This window comes from Canis lupus, chromosome 26, assembly GCF_011100685.1.
Source record: "Canis lupus familiaris isolate Mischka breed German Shepherd chromosome 26, alternate assembly UU_Cfam_GSD_1.0, whole genome shotgun sequence".
NCBI lineage: Eukaryota > Metazoa > Chordata > Mammalia > Carnivora > Canidae > Canis > Canis lupus.
In genome coordinates this window covers 29,507,803-29,528,445 of record NC_049247.1, presented here as the reverse complement: position 1 = coordinate 29,528,445, position 20,643 = coordinate 29,507,803, and the positions used below count along the sequence as shown (strand labels likewise).

The 20,643-nt window shown below is 61.0% G+C and overlaps 2 protein-coding genes across 8 annotated transcripts in view; one reads left to right on the top strand and one right to left on the bottom strand.

The window, feature by feature from the left end:
* The first annotated feature begins 297 nt into the window (after positions 1–297).
* On the top strand, positions 298–5,865 carry COMT (catechol-O-methyltransferase). Its single transcript, NM_001004074.1, is given in 4 exon segments — positions 298–510; positions 1,345–1,538; positions 1,876–2,007; positions 5,484–5,865. Coding segments are annotated over 4 exon segments (666 nt in total). The 5' UTR covers positions 298–371; the 3' UTR covers positions 5,685–5,865.
* Positions 5,866–7,146: 1,281 nt separating this feature from the next.
* ARVCF (ARVCF delta catenin family member) overlaps positions 7,147–20,643 on the bottom strand; it is a 54,936-nt gene continuing 41,439 nt past the window's right edge. For 4 of the 7 annotated variants that reach the window (XM_038575881.1, XM_038575883.1, XM_038575882.1 and 1 more), the window contains 17 exons: positions 19,049–19,207; positions 18,377–18,897; positions 16,607–17,106; positions 15,820–16,003; positions 14,880–14,997; positions 14,297–14,468; positions 13,622–13,639; positions 12,582–12,653; positions 11,112–11,239; positions 10,676–10,826; positions 10,225–10,423; positions 10,033–10,144; positions 9,852–9,942; positions 9,477–9,530; positions 9,004–9,089; positions 8,434–8,550; positions 7,147–7,991 (listed from right to left, as the gene is read on the bottom strand). In XM_038575881.1, coding sequence (XP_038431809.1) covers positions 8,446–8,550; positions 9,004–9,089; positions 9,477–9,530; positions 9,852–9,942; positions 10,033–10,144; positions 10,225–10,423; positions 10,676–10,826; positions 11,112–11,239; positions 12,582–12,653; positions 13,622–13,639; positions 14,297–14,468; positions 14,880–14,997; positions 15,820–16,003; positions 16,607–17,106; positions 18,377–18,897; positions 19,049–19,207 — 2,670 coding nt within the window. In that variant the 3' untranslated portion in view covers positions 7,147–7,991; positions 8,434–8,445. The remainder of the gene's footprint in view (positions 7,992–8,433; positions 8,551–9,003; positions 9,090–9,476; positions 9,531–9,851; positions 9,943–10,032; positions 10,145–10,224; positions 10,424–10,675; positions 10,827–11,111; positions 11,240–12,581; positions 12,654–13,621; positions 13,640–14,296; positions 14,469–14,879; positions 14,998–15,819; positions 16,004–16,606; positions 17,107–18,376; positions 18,898–19,048; positions 19,208–20,643) is intronic. The other 3 variants (XM_038575879.1, XM_038575885.1, XM_038575880.1) reach the window with 2 other exon arrangements.

Genomic DNA, 20,643 nt, shown 5'->3' with positions numbered 1-20,643 from the left:
GAGGTCTTTCCCCTGGCATTGAGATGAGCCAGGCAGTTGGGACGCGCGGCTAGCCACTTGAACCACGGGCCCCATCCGCCGGGAGGGGCAGGTCTGCACTAATGCCAAGGGGTTTGCGCTCTCAAGCTGGCTGCAGGGCTTCCTGGCCGGCCACACAGCCCTGAAGCCCACTGCCCTCCCCCTTCTCTCCCCTCCTCCTCACCCCACCCATCCCTGCCCAATCTCAGATGCCAGAAGCCCCACCCCTGCTGTTGGCAGCCTTGTCATTGGGCCTGGTGCTGCTGGTGCTGCTCTGCCTGCGACATTTGAACTTGGGCTTACTTTTTATCGGCTGGAATGAGTTGGTCCTGCAGCCGCTCCACAACCTGTTCATGGGGGACACGAAGGAGCAGCGCATCCTGCGACATGTGCTCCAGCACGCGGTGGCCGGGGACCCACAAAGTGTGCTGGAGGCCATTGATACCTACTGCTCGCAGAAGGAGTGGGCCATGAACGTGGGTGACAAGAAAGGTGGGCAGCCCGGCCGGCTGGTGGGGGGCATGGGAACGGGGACCTCAGGTGGGGCAGCACACCTTTATAGGTCAGTCTGGGGTCAGTCTGTTTCTGGGTGTTGGGATGGGGGCTCCCCTGGAGCCCTAGAAACCTGAGCTACTCACCCGCTGTCTGCTCCCTGGCCAGGGGCAAAGGCTGTGCAGAGACCCTGACATCCACCTCACCTCGCTGTCCTCGAGGGGAGGGAGAGACGTCTGATACACTGTCCGGGACCTTTCCTTGCCACACATAAAGTCAGCCTTGTGACGAAGCCGGGTGAAGGTGCAGGGCCCCCTGGCCGTCCCCGCTGGGCATGAGGCTGGACAGAGCTCCCCGGGTTCTGCTCAGCCCAAGCACCAGGCTGCCTCCTAACCTTTGGACTCTAGCCTGGGGCACAGGCATGTGCTGTGCTGCACCCTGGGCCTTGGGCCTGGGGACAGATGGGATAGCCATTGTCTAGCCCCCCTTGGAGCCTCTGACAGTGCCCAGCCCGGGGAGCCAGGGAGGCCCTGAGTGCAGCCCATGCGCTCGGTGGGGTGGGGGCCTCCGTAGAGGGCAGCCCTGGGTTAGAACGGGTTGGGGGCAGCCAGGAACCATGTGAAAGACAGGGACTAGGGTGTGCCGAGCCCCAGAGGCCTGAGGGACCCTGGGAGCTGGGAGGGTGTGTTTAGTGTGATGTGGGGGAGGGGGGATGGGAATGAGGGAGGCAGGCGTGGGTAGGGGCTGATGGTCGGGAAGGGGCAGGTCCAGGACCAGGAGGGGGTCTCCTCCCTCCGCCTGTGGCCCGTGCCCACCGGCTCCTCCACCCCGCAGGCCAGATCTTGGATGCAGTGGTGCGGGAGCAGCGGCCGTCGGTGCTGCTGGAGCTGGGAGCCTACTGCGGCTACTCGGCCGTGCGCATGGCCCGCCTGCTGGAGCCCGGGGCCCGCCTGATCACCATCGAGCTCAACCCTGACTTCGCCGCCATCACCCAGCAGATGCTGGACTTCGCAGGCCTGCAGGACAGGGTGCGTTGCCGCCCCAGGGTGAAAGATGTGGACACTGAGGTGCCGGGACGAGGGGAAGGGCCTGGGTTGCCCCGGTGCGGTTCAAGGCCGCCTTTATCCTGCTGTACCTGGCCTTGTGCTGCCTCCCGGCCCAGGTTTCAGGGATCCCCCAGCCACTCTGTGAGCGAGGTCTTGCCACCCCATCCCACGGGGCAGGAAATTCCCAAGGCTGCCTTTGGATGGAAAGGGGATAGAGTGGGGACTTACCTCCTCAGAAGCCCAAAGAAGACTGGTGACACGAGCGGGCATCCAGGCAGGGTGGCCTGTGGGCGTGGGCGCTGATAGGGTGCTGTTCCAGGTCACCATTCTGACCGGGGCATCCCAGGACACCATCCCCGAGCTGAAGAAGAAGCATGATGTGGACACGCTAGACATGGTCTTCCTTGACCACTGGAAGGATCGGTACCTGCCGGACACACTCCTCCTAGAGGTAAGTTGTGCCCTGTCCTGGCACACATGGGCCTCGGTGCTGGCTGCTGGTGCAGGCCCACCAGAGGGCGAGGGGCGCAGAGGACCAGAGGAGGCCGCAGGGGTGGTGCGGAGATGAGAGGAAGAGGGTTCTAGGCAGAAGGAGTCAACCTGGCCCACTAGGTGGCCTGCACTGGGGTGGGGGTGGAGGTGAGCACCAACAGGACATCTGCCCCTTTCCTCCTGAGGCTCCTTACCGTGCATCCCTGTCCTCACACCGCATCCTGTCCTAGGCCTTAGAGCTGCTGCTTGGCTGGCCCCAAGTGGTGACTGGTGAGGCTGCCCCATCTCCATGTGGGGCACTGGGTGGGCCCTTAATGAGCTGACACGCAGACCCTAATGATGATCACCACCTTGTCCTACCTGGGTGGTCAAGGTCACATGTAGTGGCTGTTTAGCCCTCTACCAGGGGTCCCCGTCCTGGCAGCCAGCATGTTGTGATTCCATGTTATCTGTCCCACGCTAAGCCACCCCACTGCCCTCATGGGCTGGCCACTCTGCCCGGTGCAGAGGGACCATGAGCACAGGGGGCATGGCCACTGGAGCCATGGCTGGAGGTGGGGCAGGACCTTGCATCCAGTGGTTCCAGTACAGGCGTGAAGGGCCAGGTGCCTGGACACAGCAGGAAGGAACTTGCCCTGGCTTAGGGTCTAGGAGGGGACAGGACATTCTGGGAATGGGCAGACCTGGGGCAGTGGGCCAGAGCCATGCGTGGATGGCCTTGAATGCCACACACTGGTGTGCATAGGGGGGGCTTTAAGCAGGTGAGGACAAGGTTAGATCTGGCCCCAGAAAAGATCCCTGTTGGGTGTGTAGAGGGTGGGAAGGGATGGCTGTGGAGAGGATGGTGCAGAGACCCGGAAACTCCACAGACGTGCTGAGCTCTGGGAGTGGAGGAGGGGAGATCCAGGGGCTAGAAGTTGGACTGTTACCTGCTGAGACAGGTGGACAGTGGAGGGGATGGCAAGGAGACCCATGGGCCAGGAGCCAGGCAGCCAGCCCAGCTGGGCCTGCCCGGGGAGGGAGGGATTTCAGCAGCTTTGGTGTATGTGATAATTACAGGGGCCTGCATTTATAGAAAAGTAGCAAATATTGCCGTTTAGTAACTAGGAAACTGATCGTTTTCTCAGTGCTGCTTGTTCAAAGCTGTTAATTATCTCAAAAGAAAAGACGCCGTGAATTGGGAAGGGCTGTGCTTTTGAAACACGCGTACTTTAGCCAGGCAGCTGGGCGGCGGCCCTCGCCTGGTGCCGGGTCAGCCTGGCTCTGCAGGGGCCTGGCAGTACCGCCCGGGTCGGGGCTTAGGGGCTGGCAGGGGCAGGGGGCAATTTGAAATCACATGGCTGCTCCGAGGAGGCCGCAGCCACAGGTCTCACGGGCTCTCCACAGGGCTGCTTGGGTGTCCTCGCAACATGGCAGCTGGCTTTCCCCACAGCCGGGGCCGGGAGACAGAAACACGGAGCAATCTGGCAGCCGTGGTGCCCTGTAGACCATCTCTGAAGGCACAGCTGCCGCTTCTGTCTCCTTTTAGAAGCGAGTCACTAAGCCCAGTGCATACCCAGTGGAAAAGGAACCATGGATACAGTTTTTTTTTTTTTTTTTTTGAAGATTTTATTTATCCATGAGAGACACAGAGGGAGAGAGAGAGGCAGAGACACAGGCAGAGGGAGGAGCAGGCTCGTTGCAGGGAGCCCAATGCGGGACTCGATCCCGGGACCCGGGGATCATGCGCTGAGCCAAAGGCTGACGCTCAACCACTGAGCCCCCCAGGCGTCCCTGTGGACACAGTTTAAAACCACCTCCAGTGCAGGCTCTTGGTCCTCTGGAGGCGGTTTCCTCCCCGCAGGGCTTAGCACAGCAGGTTTGCTCAGACGCGGTAGGCTTCTGAGCAGAATTCTCCAAGGGGTCTGTGTCCTCTGTCGGGGGGCGTGTGATGTCTGGGCAGAGGCAGGACAGCTGCTGCCTTTTCCTCCTGGTCCAGCTTCCTCAAGCTAGGAAGGCCCAGCACCCTCCAAACGTGCCCAAAGCTCCTTTCTTTCATTCCTTCTTCCGCGGTCAAGTCACTGGATTTTAGTGTCCGATGACTTTCTGGCCTCTGGACGCCTGCTCCTGAACAGCACGACCCTACACATGAGGCTTAGAGCCCCACTCCTGCTCACCTTGTCATTTCCCGCTGGAGACCAGAGCTGCCATTCTGGGGCTTGAGCCAGGGGTGCCTCCTCCTGAACAGCTCTCCATTCTAGGTCCTTCTAGCCAAGACTGCTAGGGGGCTTTCTTTTCCTACGAGAAAATACTCCATGATTCACAGTGGTACTTTCTGTTCAAATTCTGGCTCATGGGTTGTCCCTAGCCTCAGTAGCCTCACAGCTGTGTTTTCCACTCTGGCTGGAGGGCCCTTGGCTTCCCCGCAGCCCACAGGCTGGAAGTGACCATGGCCATCAGGAGATCTGAGACACCTGTAAGACTCTGGGCTGGGGCACATCCCTGGAGGGTGCAGTTAGAGATGCTCCGTCACATGTGGGCCTGTCGGCCATGTGAGGCAAGCCTGGGGTCGCTCTGATTTTGCTTTTGATGTTTCAGGTTGCTTTTCTTTTTTTTTTTTTTTTAACTTTTTATGATCATGTGATAAAGCAGCTCTGTGCTTCCGAAGTTAGGACATGGCAACTGGGGTGACATTGCCCTGGTCTGCGTGTCTCCCACAGCAAGCACTTCCTCTCAAGGTTTCATTCTGCTGTTTCCTACGGCCTAGGCTGCCTTGCCCCCAGCACAGCGTCCTGGCTGTGTTCAGCTGCTGCTGCTCCTTCCCTCTGCAGAGCCCAGGCCCATGTGCTGGTAGAGATGCCAGAGTTCGGGGCTGTCCAAAGCAAACCTCCAAGGGGCAGGCTTCTGGGTAGTGAGGTCTGGCCTGCCTCCACCCCCATCCCTCCAGGCTCACCCTGGTCAGGCCGGTTAGGACCTCCAGTGACAGCACACAGGGCTGTCATGCACTGTGAGGCACAGGCATCTCACCCGTAAGAGTCACATGTTCCTGGCCCCAGGTGACCAGAGGACCCGCTGGCCTTGAGTCGGCCCTGTGGCCTGAATCCTGGCTCCACTGTCTCCTCCACTTACTCATCCAGCTGGCATGACTGAACAACTACTGTGTGCCTGCCACATGCTGTTCAGGGGCTGGGGACGCAGGACCTCATGAGGAGCAAAAGGTTCTTCCTCACAGAGCCACATCCTGGCGGCAAGACCCGTGCTCAGCACAGCCCTTCCCTGCGGTGCTTGCTGCCGGGGAGGAGGTGGAAGGCACCGGGGAGACCCTGGTGACCCCAGGAGCCGGAGTGCAGCTGACTCCAGGCCAGGCACAGGCCATGAACACCTATCCTCCCTGTGTGGGACTGGCTTGCAGGACACCTGTCACCCTCACCCCTTCCCACCATCTGTCCCCTGCAGGAGTGTGGCCTGCTACGGAAAGGGACAGTGCTGCTGGCTGACAACGTCATCTGCCCAGGAACACCAGAATTCCTGGCATACGTGCGTGGGAACAACCGCTTTGAGTGCACACACTTCCCCTCGTACCTGGAATACTCCAAGAGAGTGGATGGCCTCGAGAAGGTGGTCTACAAGGGCCCAGGCAGCCCAACACAGCCGTGACCTGCCACCCTGCCCTGGGATCCCTTGCCGAGCCTAGCTATGAAGGGCACAACACATGTGCTTCTGCCAGCCCGCTTTTGCAGTTCTGGGCTCTGTCCTCAGTGTAGCACCCTTAAGGCCTATGAGGCCAAAGCCTGCTGGCAATGGCCCCTCTGTGCAGTGACCCTGGCCTGTCACCACTGGTCCCCGCCAAGTGCAGCCAGCTCACCGTGCAAAATCATGCAATAAATCTGTAAAATATGTTTGTAAATACCAAATCGGGACAGGTGGTCGCTTTCCTCCACCCACCAGCATTTCAATCAGTAGGGTTTCTTATATGAGTAGGTCCTTGGGCATTGACATAGGTGGTAGACACTGGAAGTGGGAACATTTGGAACCGGTTGGGCTGTCCATTCAGTCTGTCCTTGAGGTTTGCAGTCACCAGGTGGCAGCAAGGCCTGAGTGATGCTGCTGTGTTCAACAACTCACACCCACTTGTGACTCCTGAGTTTCTTTCACCTGCTTTTTAAGAATGAAATGTAACTTCTTTACTACAATCAGCTCGCTATTAATAATCCCATATACCAGTATCATGTTTAAAAGATGCTAAAAGAGAAATTAAAAATTTAAATGTTTAAATAGAAGAGATCAACTTAGTGCTTCTTTTTAACTGCTTCCCCGTTCCTTTGCTGCGGTGCTCTCAGCTCCAGCACCACACCCAATGCTCCCGACTTCCCTGGACGCTAATTGTGGCCCAGCGGGCTCGGGCTCATGTGGCCAGGCTGAGGTTATGTGTTGCATCCCCATGGGGATGTCCGCAGGCTGACGTGAGCCCCCATCTGGAGGCCGTCCTGGGAAACTGGACCAGGGCGGTTGGTCAGCCATCATGTCCCATCTCTGACCAACCAGGCACCAGGGAAAGGTGGACAGGGGGCCCCGCCACAGTACAGGGTGTGGGCTCTCAGGCCCCTGGCCCCTTGGGGTCCCTGTGTGGTACTGAGTAGTAGAACTAACCTCCCCCGTCCTGCTCGGCCTCATTTATGGAGGCTCAGACCAGCTCTGGCACTTCTACTGGCTGCCCAGCCAGCAGGTGATGAAGTGGAATTGCTTTACATCTACCTAAATCCACAGCTGACTAAATCCCCAGTTGCAACCCTGGACCTCTGGCCCCAGGGCCGCCTGGCTACCTCAGGGGCTCCCCAAGAATCCTGCCCATCCCCAATCCTAGCTGAGCCCACCTGTATGCAGACCAGACACCACGCCAGAACTCGGTGCAGCCCACCCAGGAGCTAGCCCTCTCCCTTGTGTAGAAGCAGGTCACAGTGAGTCTGGGAGGACACGTGCACGAACACCCCTGGGGCCTGGGAGCTGAGCACCCTCTGGACATAGCACATGGACACCCAGGGCCACCTCCACCCATTCCCACTGGGCAAATGGAAAAGCAAGCAGATTGGGCCAAGAGATCTGAGCCGCAGAAGATAGGCAGTTTCTGTGTTGCTTTTTTTAATTTTTAAATTTTCTTACAAAAATTTAGGTGTTTACCAATACAGTCTTATTTTGGTTTTGTTTTTAATGCTTTTCGTCAGTGTTTTTCTTCTGTTTTGAAGTCACAAACAGCAGGCACTAGGCAGCAGTCCCCCGCCGCTGCCCCAGGTCAGTCCCGAGGTGTGACTCAGGGCAGACGGGATTTGGTAGGCACGGCCAGGCCAGAGTCGCTCAGGGACGGCCCCTGCTGCACTGGGGTTCCACGCAGCTGAGGGCAGGGTGGGGCCAAGCACAGCCTGACCCCCAGAGCAGCTCTGCTCGGGTCTGCTCGGGCCAGTCCCCACCCATGCTCTGCCTGCCATGCAGGGTGGGACTCAGAGCCCAGTGGATCCCCTCTACCTTCTGGAGTCAAACTCCTTCCCTGAGCCCCCCTCTCCCTCCCCTGCTGCCTGTCCTCCGGCCGGCCTGCGGGGCTCCTCTGGGGTCCTGCACACACAAGAGCACACTTCTACACAGCCAGCCCCAAAGCAAAGCTAGGTGCCCTGCCCTGCCCCCTCCCTGGGCCCCCCCTGGCAGGCCGGCTGGCTTTCTGTCTCTCTGCAGTCACACAGCACCATGTCAGTAAACAGCTAACTCAGCCTAGGGAGTTAGGAGGGAGGGAGCAGGGGCAGGAAGGAAGCTGTGTCCAGAACGTCCAGCCCTGGCTCCCGGGCGAGAGGCGCTGCCAAGCCCTGCCGCCAGGGGGCTCCAAGCTCCACAGCAGGGTCTGTGAGGGCCGCCCCGGAGTTCCCATCTTCTCGTGATCAGATCAGATCCCTAAGAACAAATGGCTGGGCCCGAGACCTAAGGAGGGAGAGGGGAAGGTTCAGCCAGGCGGCCTGGGGGCTGGGCGGACCCCTTTACAGGCCAGGCCAATGCAAGTGTGGACAAAGGCAGCTGCTGGGGTGGCACAGGCTGACCCGGAGAGTCTCAGCATCAGGGCCCATCTGACTCGCTGGTCGTTGGGGGGCACTGTCCTTGAGGCGTTTAAATGTGGGGGCAGGGGAGCCATCCCTGTTCTGGCCCTGAGGACACAGCGCCTGAGCCCGGGCTGCAGGCCCAGGGAGGCATGTCCCTCTCAGCCCCCAGCCTGTGCCTAAGGTGGGCACTTGTGCCTGCTGACCTTGAAGCTGGGGTCCCACCAGGGAGACGGAGGGACAGAACATGCAGCCAGCACAGATTAACAAGAAGCCCCTTCCCAGGGGACGGGGAACAGCTGGACGAGAAACCAGACGAGAGAACGTACCAGGCATGCAAGCTAGACCCAGGAGTCAACGGGCTGAGGCTTAGCGTCCCCCACGGCGTCCACCAGCCTGACCGCGGGCCTGCTGGGCCCAGGAGGAACCTTCCTGCCGGGGTCGGGCTGCAGCGGACAGGCAGTGAGCAGGAGGGCATTAGAGCAGAACAGAGCAGGTTAGTCAACGCGGACAGGTAGGGGCTGGGCTGCTCAGTGGATGAGGTGGGAGCTGAGCTAGTGTGGCTCACATAGATGCACAGTGATGCGTGGACACACACAGGCCTGTGCCCAAAGGCAGGAGACTATCACAGAGCAGGCTGGCAGGTGCTGCCCTGGAGGTGGGACAATGGTGGGCCCTCACCCACCGCTTCCTCCCCACTGCCCCGGACCCCCACACGCAGGCAAGAGGATGAAGACAGGCTTGCTCAGAGTCCCCTGGCTCGGTCTCCCAGCTCAGCTGCCCTGTAGGTGAGCCCACCCCAGGTGTACTGGGCGTCTACACTCAGCACCTTGCCAGGGCCCCTCCCAGTAATGCCTTAGTTACATCACCTCCCTAGGCACCTGCCCACAGCGACGTACTTTCAACGGTTCCTTCTCAGAGGCCTCCCCTGCAGGGTCACTGCCTCGTGCCCTTCGTTCCCTCCGGTCCACAGTGGAGTATCCATCTTGGGGTGGGGGACATGAGGGGAACTCTGAGGGGCAGGCACCACAGGGGCATATCTCCCTCTCAGCCCAGACACAGGGGGCCCCAGACAGGGGACATCTGGAGATGACCCCCAGCACTGTGCTGGAGGCCTAGGCCAGGTCTTCTCAAGGCCCCTCCCACCATGGTGGCTCAGAACTCTCCAGCCCCCGCTCAGATGGCAGACCAGAGACCTTAGCTGGAGAGCCTACCCTGTTCAACAGCACCCCAAAACCAAATCTCTTTTCTACCCAGCATCTCCTTGGGAGGCCTTCCCAACACCAAACACACAAGGCAAAACCACTTGGCTCATTACATTGGCCCTCCCCGCCCTCCCCCAGGAAACAAGCCACCCTGCATCAGCACTCACCTGGGCCAAGTGCCTCCATGGGGATCACGTCCCGGCTGCCTGTCTTCTCACCATCTGCAAGGCACAAGCCAGGTGGCTGGCTGGTTGCAAGAACCAGTAGAGATACCGGGACAAACCCATAGCAGGCTGGCCTCCGTGACCCTGTGTACCCTGCGTCACTAACATCTTTGCACCATCCTGCTGGGCCTCTGCCACTGACACCCCCCTGCCACTTAACATCCATGTGGACACTGTGGGTAGAGAGACTGTAGGAGGCTGCAAGCCAGGAAAGGGCCCCCCTACCCCTTACCTGCCTTGTCACCAACAATGCACCTAGGTGGAGGAGCATCTCGTGTACCTCAGGGATACGTGTGCACACCCCGACCCCGTATTCACCAAGGCTCTTGTCCACCAGTGGCAGGGTGCTGTCGTCAAAGCCTCCGGGACTCGGTGTTCCTTTGGGTCCCTTAGCAGCAGCGGCGGCTGACTGGGGTGGGGAGCGCAAAACGGACAGTGTGTAGGTCGGGGGCACTCCTGTGGGGGCCTACCCTGGAGAAGTGAAAGAGGAAGGCCGCACCTGGAAGCGCGCCTTGGTCCAGCCATCCTTCTGCAGGGCCCCTCGCAGCTCCTTGAAGCTCCACACGGTCTGCAGCACGTGGGACGCGGCCTTCGCTTCGCGCACCGATTGGCTGCGGCCAGGCCCAGGGCGGGGTCAGCACTCGCCCCGCCCTCCCTGGCCCCGCCCCGCCCCGCCCCCTTCCCCGCCCACCTGGCAGCTCCCAGGGCCACCAGCGCCGGGACGCCTCGGGCCTGCAGCAGCGAGCGCGCATTGTCCAGGCTGTCGGACACGATCTCGTGGATGGTGTTGAGCACGGCCACCACCGTGTCCTCCTCCAGGCGGGCCCCGGGTCGCGCCGGAGCCTGTGCATTGCGCACGTTCCGCACCAGCTCGGCCATGGCATAGCTCCCTGAAGGGCAGGGGCAGGTGTCAGGACGGGGAGGATCGGGATTCACAGGGGGCCTCCACCAGGAGAGAGAGCAGCAGGGAGCTATGGACAGGGGCTAGGCCTTGGGACCCTTCGGGAAGACATCAGCTCCAAGCAGCTGGGACTGGAGGAAATGACAGGGGCAGGGCTGAACCCTCCCCACCCTGCCGCCCCAGCCCCTGCAGATGGGACCCCGGGGCCTGCATCCTGGCCCTGTCCCACCAGTGTCCTCACCTATGAGGTCCTTGTTGCGCCGGTCCAGGGAGAGGTTGCGCAGGGCGATGGCGACAGCGCGTACTACCTTGTCCGTCTCGGACTGCAGCAGCTCCACAAGCACCGGAAGGCCACGCTCCTTGCGCACCGTGGCGCGGATGTACGTGGCCCACTGTGGTAGTGGGGTGGGGAGTGTGCTCAGCACACTGGGTCACACAGCTGCACGCCTAGACACTCTCCTAGCCGAGCCCCAGGTGTCCCCTCTGGCTGGGCCCTTCTCCTGCCCTGACAAAGCTCTACCCAAGCAACTCAACTCCAACTCCATCCCCCAGACCTTGGGGAGGCATTGTATCCCGTGCGGTCCCCAACAACCCTCCACCCCCAGCCTGGCCAAAGGCAGAGGCCGCACCCCCAGCGAACCTAGGACTCTCCCTCCCTGCCAGATCCAGCCTCTCACCATCCAGTTGCCGGCGCTGAGATTCTGCAGGGCACCTGCGGCCGCCTCCAGGGTGTTGAAGTTCCGGCTCTCCGTGAGGAGGGAGAGGTAGAGACGTACCACCTCGGGCTGATACAGCAGCTCAAAGCCTGGGCACAGAGCACCCACCGCCCGCGGTCACCCAGACCCCCGCTCCACTCCCCCCTCTCCTCCCATCAGTGTTCTCATGGCGAGTCAGCTGGGGCCAGGGATGGGAAATGGTGCAGCCAGGGAAAATGTAACATCAACACATTCCCCCCCCTTATGGGCCACCGGAGGAAAAAAGCTTCCCGCTTCATGGGACAACAGAGGCTCAGTGAAGAGGCAGTGGGTCTAAGCGAAGTCACTGGTCCCTTGACCCTGCCTGGCAGCCAGAGCATCCACGAGGCCTGGGGTAGACAGGGAGGGGGCAACCAGGACTGTTCCCCTAGCAACCGGACCCAGACTCCCTCACAACTGGGCCAGCTCTCCAGGGCAGATAGGCTGTGCCACTGGGGGCAGGGAGCCCTAGGAAAAGACCCATCCTCCCTGGGAACAGGGCCCGTTCTCCCCTACGTAACTTAGGCTGTTATGGGTACAAGCCCCTAGCTACAGGGCCTGCCTTCCCAGTCTGCACCCTGCTCAACCACTCCTGGCCCCCATAAGTGAGGCCCTGCCCCCACAGGGCAGCAGAATTGCTCTAGGGGGAGGGGCTGAGCAGCCTTTCAGTTGACCTGGACCCAGACATTACTCCCCCTGCCCTGTCCTCCCACACCCACATCCTATTACCTGCTCCCCATTCCTCACTGGTCCCTCCACTCCAGCCTCACTGGGCTTCCTGTTCCCCCAATGCCCCAAGCATGTCCCCCACTCAAGTGTTCCCCGCGAGGGTATTCACAGGCACTGGTCCCTCTGCGTGTGTTGTTTTCCCCTAGACCTCCCTCCCAGGGCTGGGGTCTTCCACTTTGCTTGGGGCTGTCTGGGCTTGCAGGGTGGGCCGCGGCCTGGGGCTCACCAGGGCAGATCACTCCTCCTCAGGCCCGATTTGCAGTGTACAGAACAGACCAGCACACAGTAGGACTCAGACAGACACAGCAGAACGAGAAGGATAAACCACTCTGCCCCCTGCACCATCAGCCCCTGTCAGCGCCTCAGCTGACACTAGGTCCTGCCTAACTCACCTCTGCCTTCACTGAAGGTCTCGGCTGTCTCCTCTAGTCTTTCATGTGCTGTGTGACCTTGCAAGTGCCTGGCCTCTCTGTGCCTGTCTCCTACCCTGCCTGGAGTGGCCCATGGAACTGACCCTGATTCTGAACCCATGCCCGGTACCCGGGGACTGGACGGCCTTCTGGGGAACCCCACACTTGTGGGCTGTCTCCCCATCAGATCCCCAAGGCCCTTCGAGCTTGCTTGGTAGCACAAAGCTTCGCTACCCGGATGGGCCTGCGTTGAACTCTGCCTCTGCCCACTCACCTTTGGCAGCCTCAGTTCGCTTGGGCAGGTCCAGTGTGTCAAAATTCCGGTCCATCTCACCATCCTTCTTCCCTGGAAGAGGACAGATGGAGGTGAAGTAGACCCTGCAGGGCAGGATGTGCCAGGAGGGTGGACATAGCACTTCCCTGCCCAAGGCCCAAGAGCACCCCCAAGCCTGGGACTGGGCACCAAGAGGCCCTGGGAAGGGCAGTGGTGAGTGTGAGGCCTGGGGGTGTCCCAGCCTTGCCCCCAGCGGTCAGGGCTCATCACCTGTCAGGTGCCAGGAGCCGGGAGCCCAGGCTGGGTGACGGGGAGGTACAGAGAAGCTGAGGGCTAGCAAGGACAAGACCTGCCCGGCTGCATAGTAAAGCAGGGCTGGGGCCAAGCATTCTAGCTACGGGGAAATGCCCGCCTGGCATCAGGACCTGGTCCCAGCTCTGCTGGCGAGGAGACCTCCACCTGCAGGCCGAGCCCCTAGAGCAGCCCCACCTAGCATTTGTCAGCCTCGGCCTGCACCCCTTGGTGAGTGAGCGCACGACTTCCCACTCCCCCTCCTCTCAGATGAGGGAGCTTCCTTTCCTCTGAAAGGCAGCACTGCTCAGTGATCCAGGCTCCCTGTTCTGCCCAGCCTCATGGGGGCTTTGTGTGGTCCCTTTAAGCCACACATCACCTCATTCCCAGGGGCAGACTTTGCTCACTGGGGCCCACGGGGACAGACAGTCCCAGACCCTGCCTCCCACCCCCTCACTCTCCCTGCTCAGCTCCAGCCCTGCCTGGGTAGCTGAGTCTGAGGTTACACAGGAACAGCCCACTGGCCTCCCAACAAGTCCAGGGCCAACATTCCTGCCGTTGTCATGTCCACACAGTTGTCATGGAAATGGCTGCCTAGGGAAGGGACTACTAGGGATGGGGCAGGGCCCTGAGGCTGGACCGCCCTGCAGTCGTCATGGAGATGACCGCCTGGACAACAGGGTGAGCGGCACCTCCCTGGTGCCCAGCGCACCCACCAGGCCTGGACAGCAGGACAAACAGGGACTCACCTTGATGGAACCACTCCTCTGGGCGGCCGGAGGAAGCACAGGAGAGAGGAGACGAGCCTGAGTGGGCAGCGCCCTCCCATGCCCTCCCAGGAGGCCTCGACTTCCCACTGCACACCCCAAGTTGAATAGACGGGTCGTGGAATCCCACCCAGATTACTCTGGAGGGCTGAGTGCCCAGAAGTGGAACAAAAAAAGTGGAGGCCTGGGGTCAGAACAGGTCCACATGGGGGGCAGGGGAGGAGGGCAGGTGCCAGGGAATGTAGATCCTGGAACCTGTACCCAGCAAATGCCGGTTGGGATGGTGTGAAGGCAGGGTGGGCATCTCAAGGTCTTCAGGTGCTCTGTGAACGCCAGGAGGCGGCATCATCTTCAGCACTTTCCACACATGGGCCCAAAGAACCCCTCCCAGAGCTGAGTCCAGGCAGCAGCAGGAACACCACATAGATTCACTCCTGCCCTCCCCTGGGGGGCCCACAGTGCAGATGAGGGAAGGCTGGCCGGTCAGCCGGATGACCCAGGGGCTCAGTACACCCTCCTCGGCAACCTGCTTTCCCACCTGCCCATCAGGAGCTGACCAGGTGGTCTCTAGCTTCTGTGATGGCCATGGGTATGGGGGCCCTTCATCCTGGAGTGGCAGGCGGAGTCCTAGAGTGGTACCCCGTCCCTCCCACACACCTTTGGCCTTCTTGCCACCGAAACAGCCAGCGTCATCCCTCCTCCGGCGCTGGGAGCCTGCAGCACTGCCTGGAGGCCCAGGCTCAGCCTCTTGGTACCTGTCAGCCCCAGGCACCTCCTTGTGTACGTGGTAGGACAGGTTCCGCATGATACACACGCAATTCTCTACCGACTGTGGGGAGAGGAGAGTTGATGGAGCAGGGTCTGGTGGGCAGAGAGGCTGCTAGCCCTCCTGGGGAAGCCCAGCCACAGCCAGTGTACACGGGAGGAACTGGGGGTGTAGAGATGGGGACCCACGTGGCTGAGGACTCCCAGGGAGGGCTGAGGAAGGAAAAAGGTGGGAGAGCCTACTGCATGTAGGACCTCGTCTGGGAGGTCACGGGTGTCCGCTCCAGTGTGGCCACTGTGGGGTGGCCCACACCCAGGGTGCTGCCCCAGACCCCCACACCTATTCCTCCTGTGTTGCCCAAAGGGGTCAGGCCCCCTGGGCCCAGTTCTTGCTCCGTCTCTCGAACCTTTGTAGGAGGTTGTGAGACTGATCCTGCTGGGGCCTGCTAGGCTCTCCCCATCCTGCTCCACTCACCTTGTTGTCCGTGTCCTTCCTGCCCACAGCTGACTGCAGGGCGTGCAGCAGGGCATCCACCAGCCCTTCACATTCCCGGAGCCGCCGCCGGGCCTCTGCGCCATCTGAACTCACGTTCCTGGGTGGCCAAGAGCGAGCCCTGTGACCCCTGGCTCCCATGGGAACTTCCCAGCCAAGCACTCCCCACTCCCAGCCTTGGGGTCTTGTCTTCATCTGTAAAATAGGGTCTGATGCCACCCTGTCAGGGCTATTGAGTGTCCTGACCACTGAGACCCTAGGGTAGAGCCCTAGTCTGCCATGTGTGTGGGGCAGGGGGCCTTCTATGATCCCAGCAGAACTGAAAGGGGACAGAACGGGGTCCAGAGTCCTGAATCCATGCACAGATAATTCTGGGCTCCCCCTACCCCAGTGGCAGTTCTGGGTTCCACCTTACCCCGTGAAGACCCCATAAAGCCATGGGGGTACATTCTGATGAACAGGCAGGACCCTGGAGACCCAGGACCACCTGTGAGGACTCTGTAGGGATACCCAGGGTGGGAGGGTTAGGGCAGAGGTCTGAGGATGTGAAATGAGGCCTCTGAGGCAGACAGGATGAGGGTCCTAGCTCCCCCTATCCTGGCTGCCGTGGTGATGGGAGCATGGGTCAAAGGTGAGTGGGGCTGGAGACAAAGGGTACTACATGAGACGGTGGCAGACCTTGTCCAGAGGCTTCCCTTGGGGCTGAGTATAATAGCCCCATCCAGTCCCATTCTCAGGACTCAGGCAGGAACTGTAGTGTGGATGTGAAGCTCCTAAAACTTGGGGGGCTAACTGTCTTCCATGTTACTGAGGATATTCCCAGGTACGCACACAGGCTCTAGTGCTTGGCTCCTGCCTCCTTGACCAAGAATAGCCCTGGGCGGCTGCACAGAGAGTGCCCGAACCCGGCCCCCACCCACACCTCAAGCAACCCGATGTGTTCTTGAAGACTGTTGTCCACTCGGCATCCCTTGGCTTGGAATCCTCATTGGGCTCACGCTCCCAGCCCGAGTGGGGCACAATGACCTCATGAGTCAGCGTCTGCAGGCCGTGGTCAATGATGACCATCTTCAGGGGCTCGTAGGATGACAGGTTCCAGAGTGTGCCTGCGGGGCGCCATCAACCAGCCAGTGCTGACCACACAAAGCACTGACCTCCCTACCTCCCCACGTGACCTCGCTCAGGACGTGCCCCAGGTCAGACCAGAAGATAGTGACAAAAGCCGTGAGAGGACCTGGGTGCCCACCCTGGCCCAGGCAAGATGTGCAAAGGCACCTAACAGTACTACCAGCCGGGAGGAAGCACCAGAGGGGCTGGGACACAGAGCAAGGGCTGGTGGGGAGCCTGTGGCTAGACAAGCAGGTGCCTTCTCTTCCCCTATCCCCTCTGAGCCACATGGGTGAATGGCACTACCCCTCCACTGGCTCCACCTGAAGGTGGTCATATTACCCTACCTGGCCAACTGGGTCCCCTAAGGCACAATTCCCCCAGCACAGCTCCCCCTGGAGGGTGGGACCTGGAGGAGTATGGGTACATAGGGGCAGGTGGCAAGGGGGCCTGCCCAAGGGGCAGAGACACTGAGGACCTCTGAGTCTAAGCCATGCCTACCCCCAGCAGCTGGACTCCTGACTGCACGGGTGGGTGGGAGGGGACATCTGTTCCTGGCCAAACCTTGCTCTCCTTCCCCCAAGGGATGACGGTGCACTCACCTGTGACGAGCTCTCGGACCTCGTTGTCCCGGGCTGCCCGCAGCAGGCGCACCAGAGCCGGCACGCCGCCACAGTCCCGGATGGCAGCCTTGTTGTCCGTGTCTCGGCCGTAGGAGAGGTTTCGCAGGGCCCCGCAGGCCCGCCGTCGCACCTCCGCCCTCGGGTGGTCCAGCAGAGCCACGAGCAGAGGAAGGCCCCGCAGCTGCCGCACGCGCCGCTTGACACCCTCATTCTCGAAGCACAGGTGCTGCAGGTAGGCGGCCGCGTTGGCTTTCACGGGGTCCACGGGGTGCCGCAGCATGGCCAGGACCTCCGGCAGCTCGGGGTCCCGCCACCGCGGCTCCTTACGGGCACTGTCGACGGAGGGCGACCGCCGGACCACTCGGTCCAGGCTGCCCAGGCTGCCCCGTTCTGGCTGGGCCAGGGGTGCGGTCGCAGCAGGAAACGGGGGCCGCTCCTCCATCAGCTCGCCGGCATCATCTGCCACTTCCTCGTAGGCCCTGTGCAGGCGGGCAGGGTGCAGGGACGTCTCAGCAGTGCCACAAGGCATCTGCTCCAGAGCTACTCATCCTATCTTCTCTGGAGGACAAACCCAGGAAAGGTGGGGAGAGGCCCATACCATTGATACTTGACCCCAAGCACCGAGCGGGTGCCAAGAGTCCCATGCCAGGCCAGCAAGAACTGACTCACAGCCAGTGACACAGCTAAACGCCAGCCAATGGTTACCAATGGTTATCAGGGCTTGGATCTTCCTAAGATGGGGAGCTCACTCATTCTCACCACCATCAGCTAAGTGCCAGCCAAAGGTTACCAATGGTTATCAGGGCGAGGGTCTCCCTGAGACGGGGAGCTCACTTACTCTCACCACCATGCAACATTCCCCAATTCTGAGCTAAATGCATTTCTATGAAACATCTGTCTGTGACTGGGGTCCTCCTGCCTTCTATCGAGGCCCATCTCTGCATGTGGGATCTGCTGGGATGTGGGGGAAAGAGGTGACCCTCCCTGCACACAGCCAGCCTGGTGGGACTAGATAGGGGCATTCAGGCCACCAGTCCTCCAGAGCACAGGATGTCCTTGTGGGTTGTCACCAGCAAACCTACTTCTTAGGGCAGGGACTGGGGCTAGAAGGGGCCAGGTATCTTGTCTGTGTTCACACAGCATAATCCATACCAAGGGCAGCCCCGGTGGCCCAGTGGTTTAGCGCCACCCTCAGCCCAGGGTGTGATCCTGGAGACCCAGGATTGAGTCCCGTGTCAGGCTTCCTGCATGGAGCCTGCTTCTCCCTCTGCCTGTGTCTCTGCCTCTCTCTCTCTCCCTGTATCTCTCATGAATAGATAAATATATAAATATTAAAAAAAAAATCCATACCAAGGCTGTGGTCATGTTCTCATTCTACAGATAAACAAACTGAGGGCAGAGGGGACAGACCCAGAGTCTACAGCTGGAAAGAGCTGGGTAGCCTAGTTCCTGGGATATAGCTTCTGTACACGGGGTAAACTGAGGCCTAGGGAAATGCAGAGGAAATGCTCTGAGCCACCTACACTCACGTCTTCATGGCCATCTGCCTGGAGCAAGGGTAGCAAGCGTTGGGCCCTGTCACCAACTTCCCTAATGCGCCGGGGCCAACAGGGAGGATGCCCAGGGGAACTTCCACTCCCCCAGAAGCTTCCCTTGCTGCTGTCCTTGAGAGGAGCTGTGGCCAATTCAAACTAACAGGTGTAACTAACGGAGAGCCCCAGCAGCCAGCGGCCGGTCACGGGTGCTCACCTGGCACGAAGGCCACGCCCACACTCAGGCCTCCTCCTCGTGGCAGTGCCGTAGTCCGGCTCCAGCTCCGGGCCGCCCTCATCCTCAGCAGTCAGGCTGCGCGTGTCGTCCTCCAAGCCATACGGCTCCGCCTGGAAGCGCTCGGGCTGGGAGCGACCGGCCGGCGCGGGCTCCGGGCCCGGGGGGAAGGCCTCACGTCGGCCGGGCAGCGTGAAGCAGCCATCGACGGGGCCCGGGCCAAGGGGGCCGCGTGGGGGCCGCACGCCCAGCCCCCGGGAGAGACTGCCGTAGCTGGGGACATCACGGGGCTCGGGGCCGTCGGGAAAGCCGCCCCCGCTGCTGAGGTAGGCACGGGAGAGCGTGGCGGCCGGACCGCCCCCGCGGAGCAGGAAGTGCCGGTCCAGGGGGCCATCTGCGAAGGGGCCTAGCGGGGGGCCGCCGTCCAGCACGGGGAGCCCATCTGGGCCGACGGGCACTTGGCGCACTGTCCTCGTGGTCACCGTCTTGACCGTCTTGGTGACCTAGTGGGTAAGCGGGTGGCCGGTGGGCTGGCTGGGCAGCCTGAGAGCCCAGACACTGCCACCCGGATGACAGGCGGCCCCTGGGAGGCCACTCTCATAATAGAACTGCGGCTGCACAGCCTACTTGCCCACTGCCTCGGTCTGGCCGTACCTTGGTCTCGGTGCGCCGGGTAGTGCCATCTTCCGATGTGACGATGGACACGTGGGAGGTAGGTGTGCCAGGGTCCTCCTCTACTGTCACTGTCTCCTCCAGCACCTCGGGTGCCTCTGGCATGGTGGCCAGTGAGGCCTGGCTGCCCGGGCTCTGCTCCTGGCAACAGGGGGATGGGCATCAGTGGAAGGACCCACAGCTCGCCTGGCCCTGGAGTGCAGATACTTGTGCCGGCCTAGATGCCAGGAGTGCCTTCCTCCCACCCCTGGAACCCATGGACCCCAGGGCCTGTCTCAGCCCCAGCTGGTGAAGACAGCACCCTGAACACCACAGGGCTGACTGGCTCTGTTGCCCTAACCCATGGGGGGCTCCAAGGGGGGTCACCTCCCCCAATCCTGGGGCCTCCTTGGGCTAAGCTGGCAGATAAAGCCCCTGACCCCAGCGTGCAGTCCTGGGCAGCCCTGTCTGAGCTGCAAAGCTCGGTCGGTTGCTATAGGCTCCTGGTGGCCCCAGGAGGTTGGTAGGACCTGCAGGTCGAGCTCCTGACCCTGACATGGCTCACCACCCCTGAGTGGGCCCTCCCGTGTCCTGGGCCTCGTCCCTGCCCCATCCAAGAAACCTTGAGTGCAGACGCCTTGGGAAAACAGTCTCAGTACTGCTCGCTGACTCCCCAGGGCAACACCAGGCCCCCACTGTCCCCAAGGCCAGCTAGACGCCCTCGTGGGACAGAAATACCCAGTTCCCAGAATGCTCAAAATACCCGTGCTCCTTCCGGCCTGGACACTCCAGGGGTGGTGAGTGGGCACAGCTTGGCCCTGCCTCATCTGGGCCAGTGTTTGGTGCTCCCCATTGAGACGCTGGTTGTCTTACCAGAGCCCAGAGATGGGGAATTCAGACCAGGTGTGCCAGGTTAGTCCTCAACAGGGACTCTGGTGCCCCCTCCTCACATACCTCTGTAGGTCTCCCCAACCTGCAGCACCCCTCCCCCACCTTCACCCCTGCAGGGGATGACCATGGTGGAGTTCTAGGCAAGACAGCTCTGGACAGAGGCCCTTTTAAGGCCCATAAGCCTATGGCAGACTTGGAGTAGGGACTGGAGGTTTAAAGAGGACAGGCCAAAAAATAAATAAATAAATAAATAATTTAAAAAATAAAAAATAAAATAAAAAGAGGACAGGCCAGCCCACAGCAGAGCTGAACAGACCCCTGCTGTGCTGATTGGCAAAGGGGTCTGAGAACCAAAGGCCATGTACCCCCAGGCCTCTGACTGCATGGGGCCCTGCACCACACCAACGTCTCAGGATCAGCATCTGGCTAGGATGGGTAGGAGCTGAAACCCAAGCTGCAGTGGGCAGGCAAGCGGAGCACATTCCTGGGCAGCAGGGGCCAGGTCAGCAGGAGGACAGGCCCTGTTCTGTGGCCCAGATGCTGTGCCTTGAGGAATGGGTCCCTAGCTGGGCCCCAGCCCTCTGAGGCCCTACAAAGAAACAGAGCTGAGGCCCAAGGAAGGCCATACCCATATCTGCCTGCCACCAGAGCCCTACTCTGCTCCCAGCCCCAGGCCCAGGCAGTGTGCAAGGCTAGGTGCCCAGAGC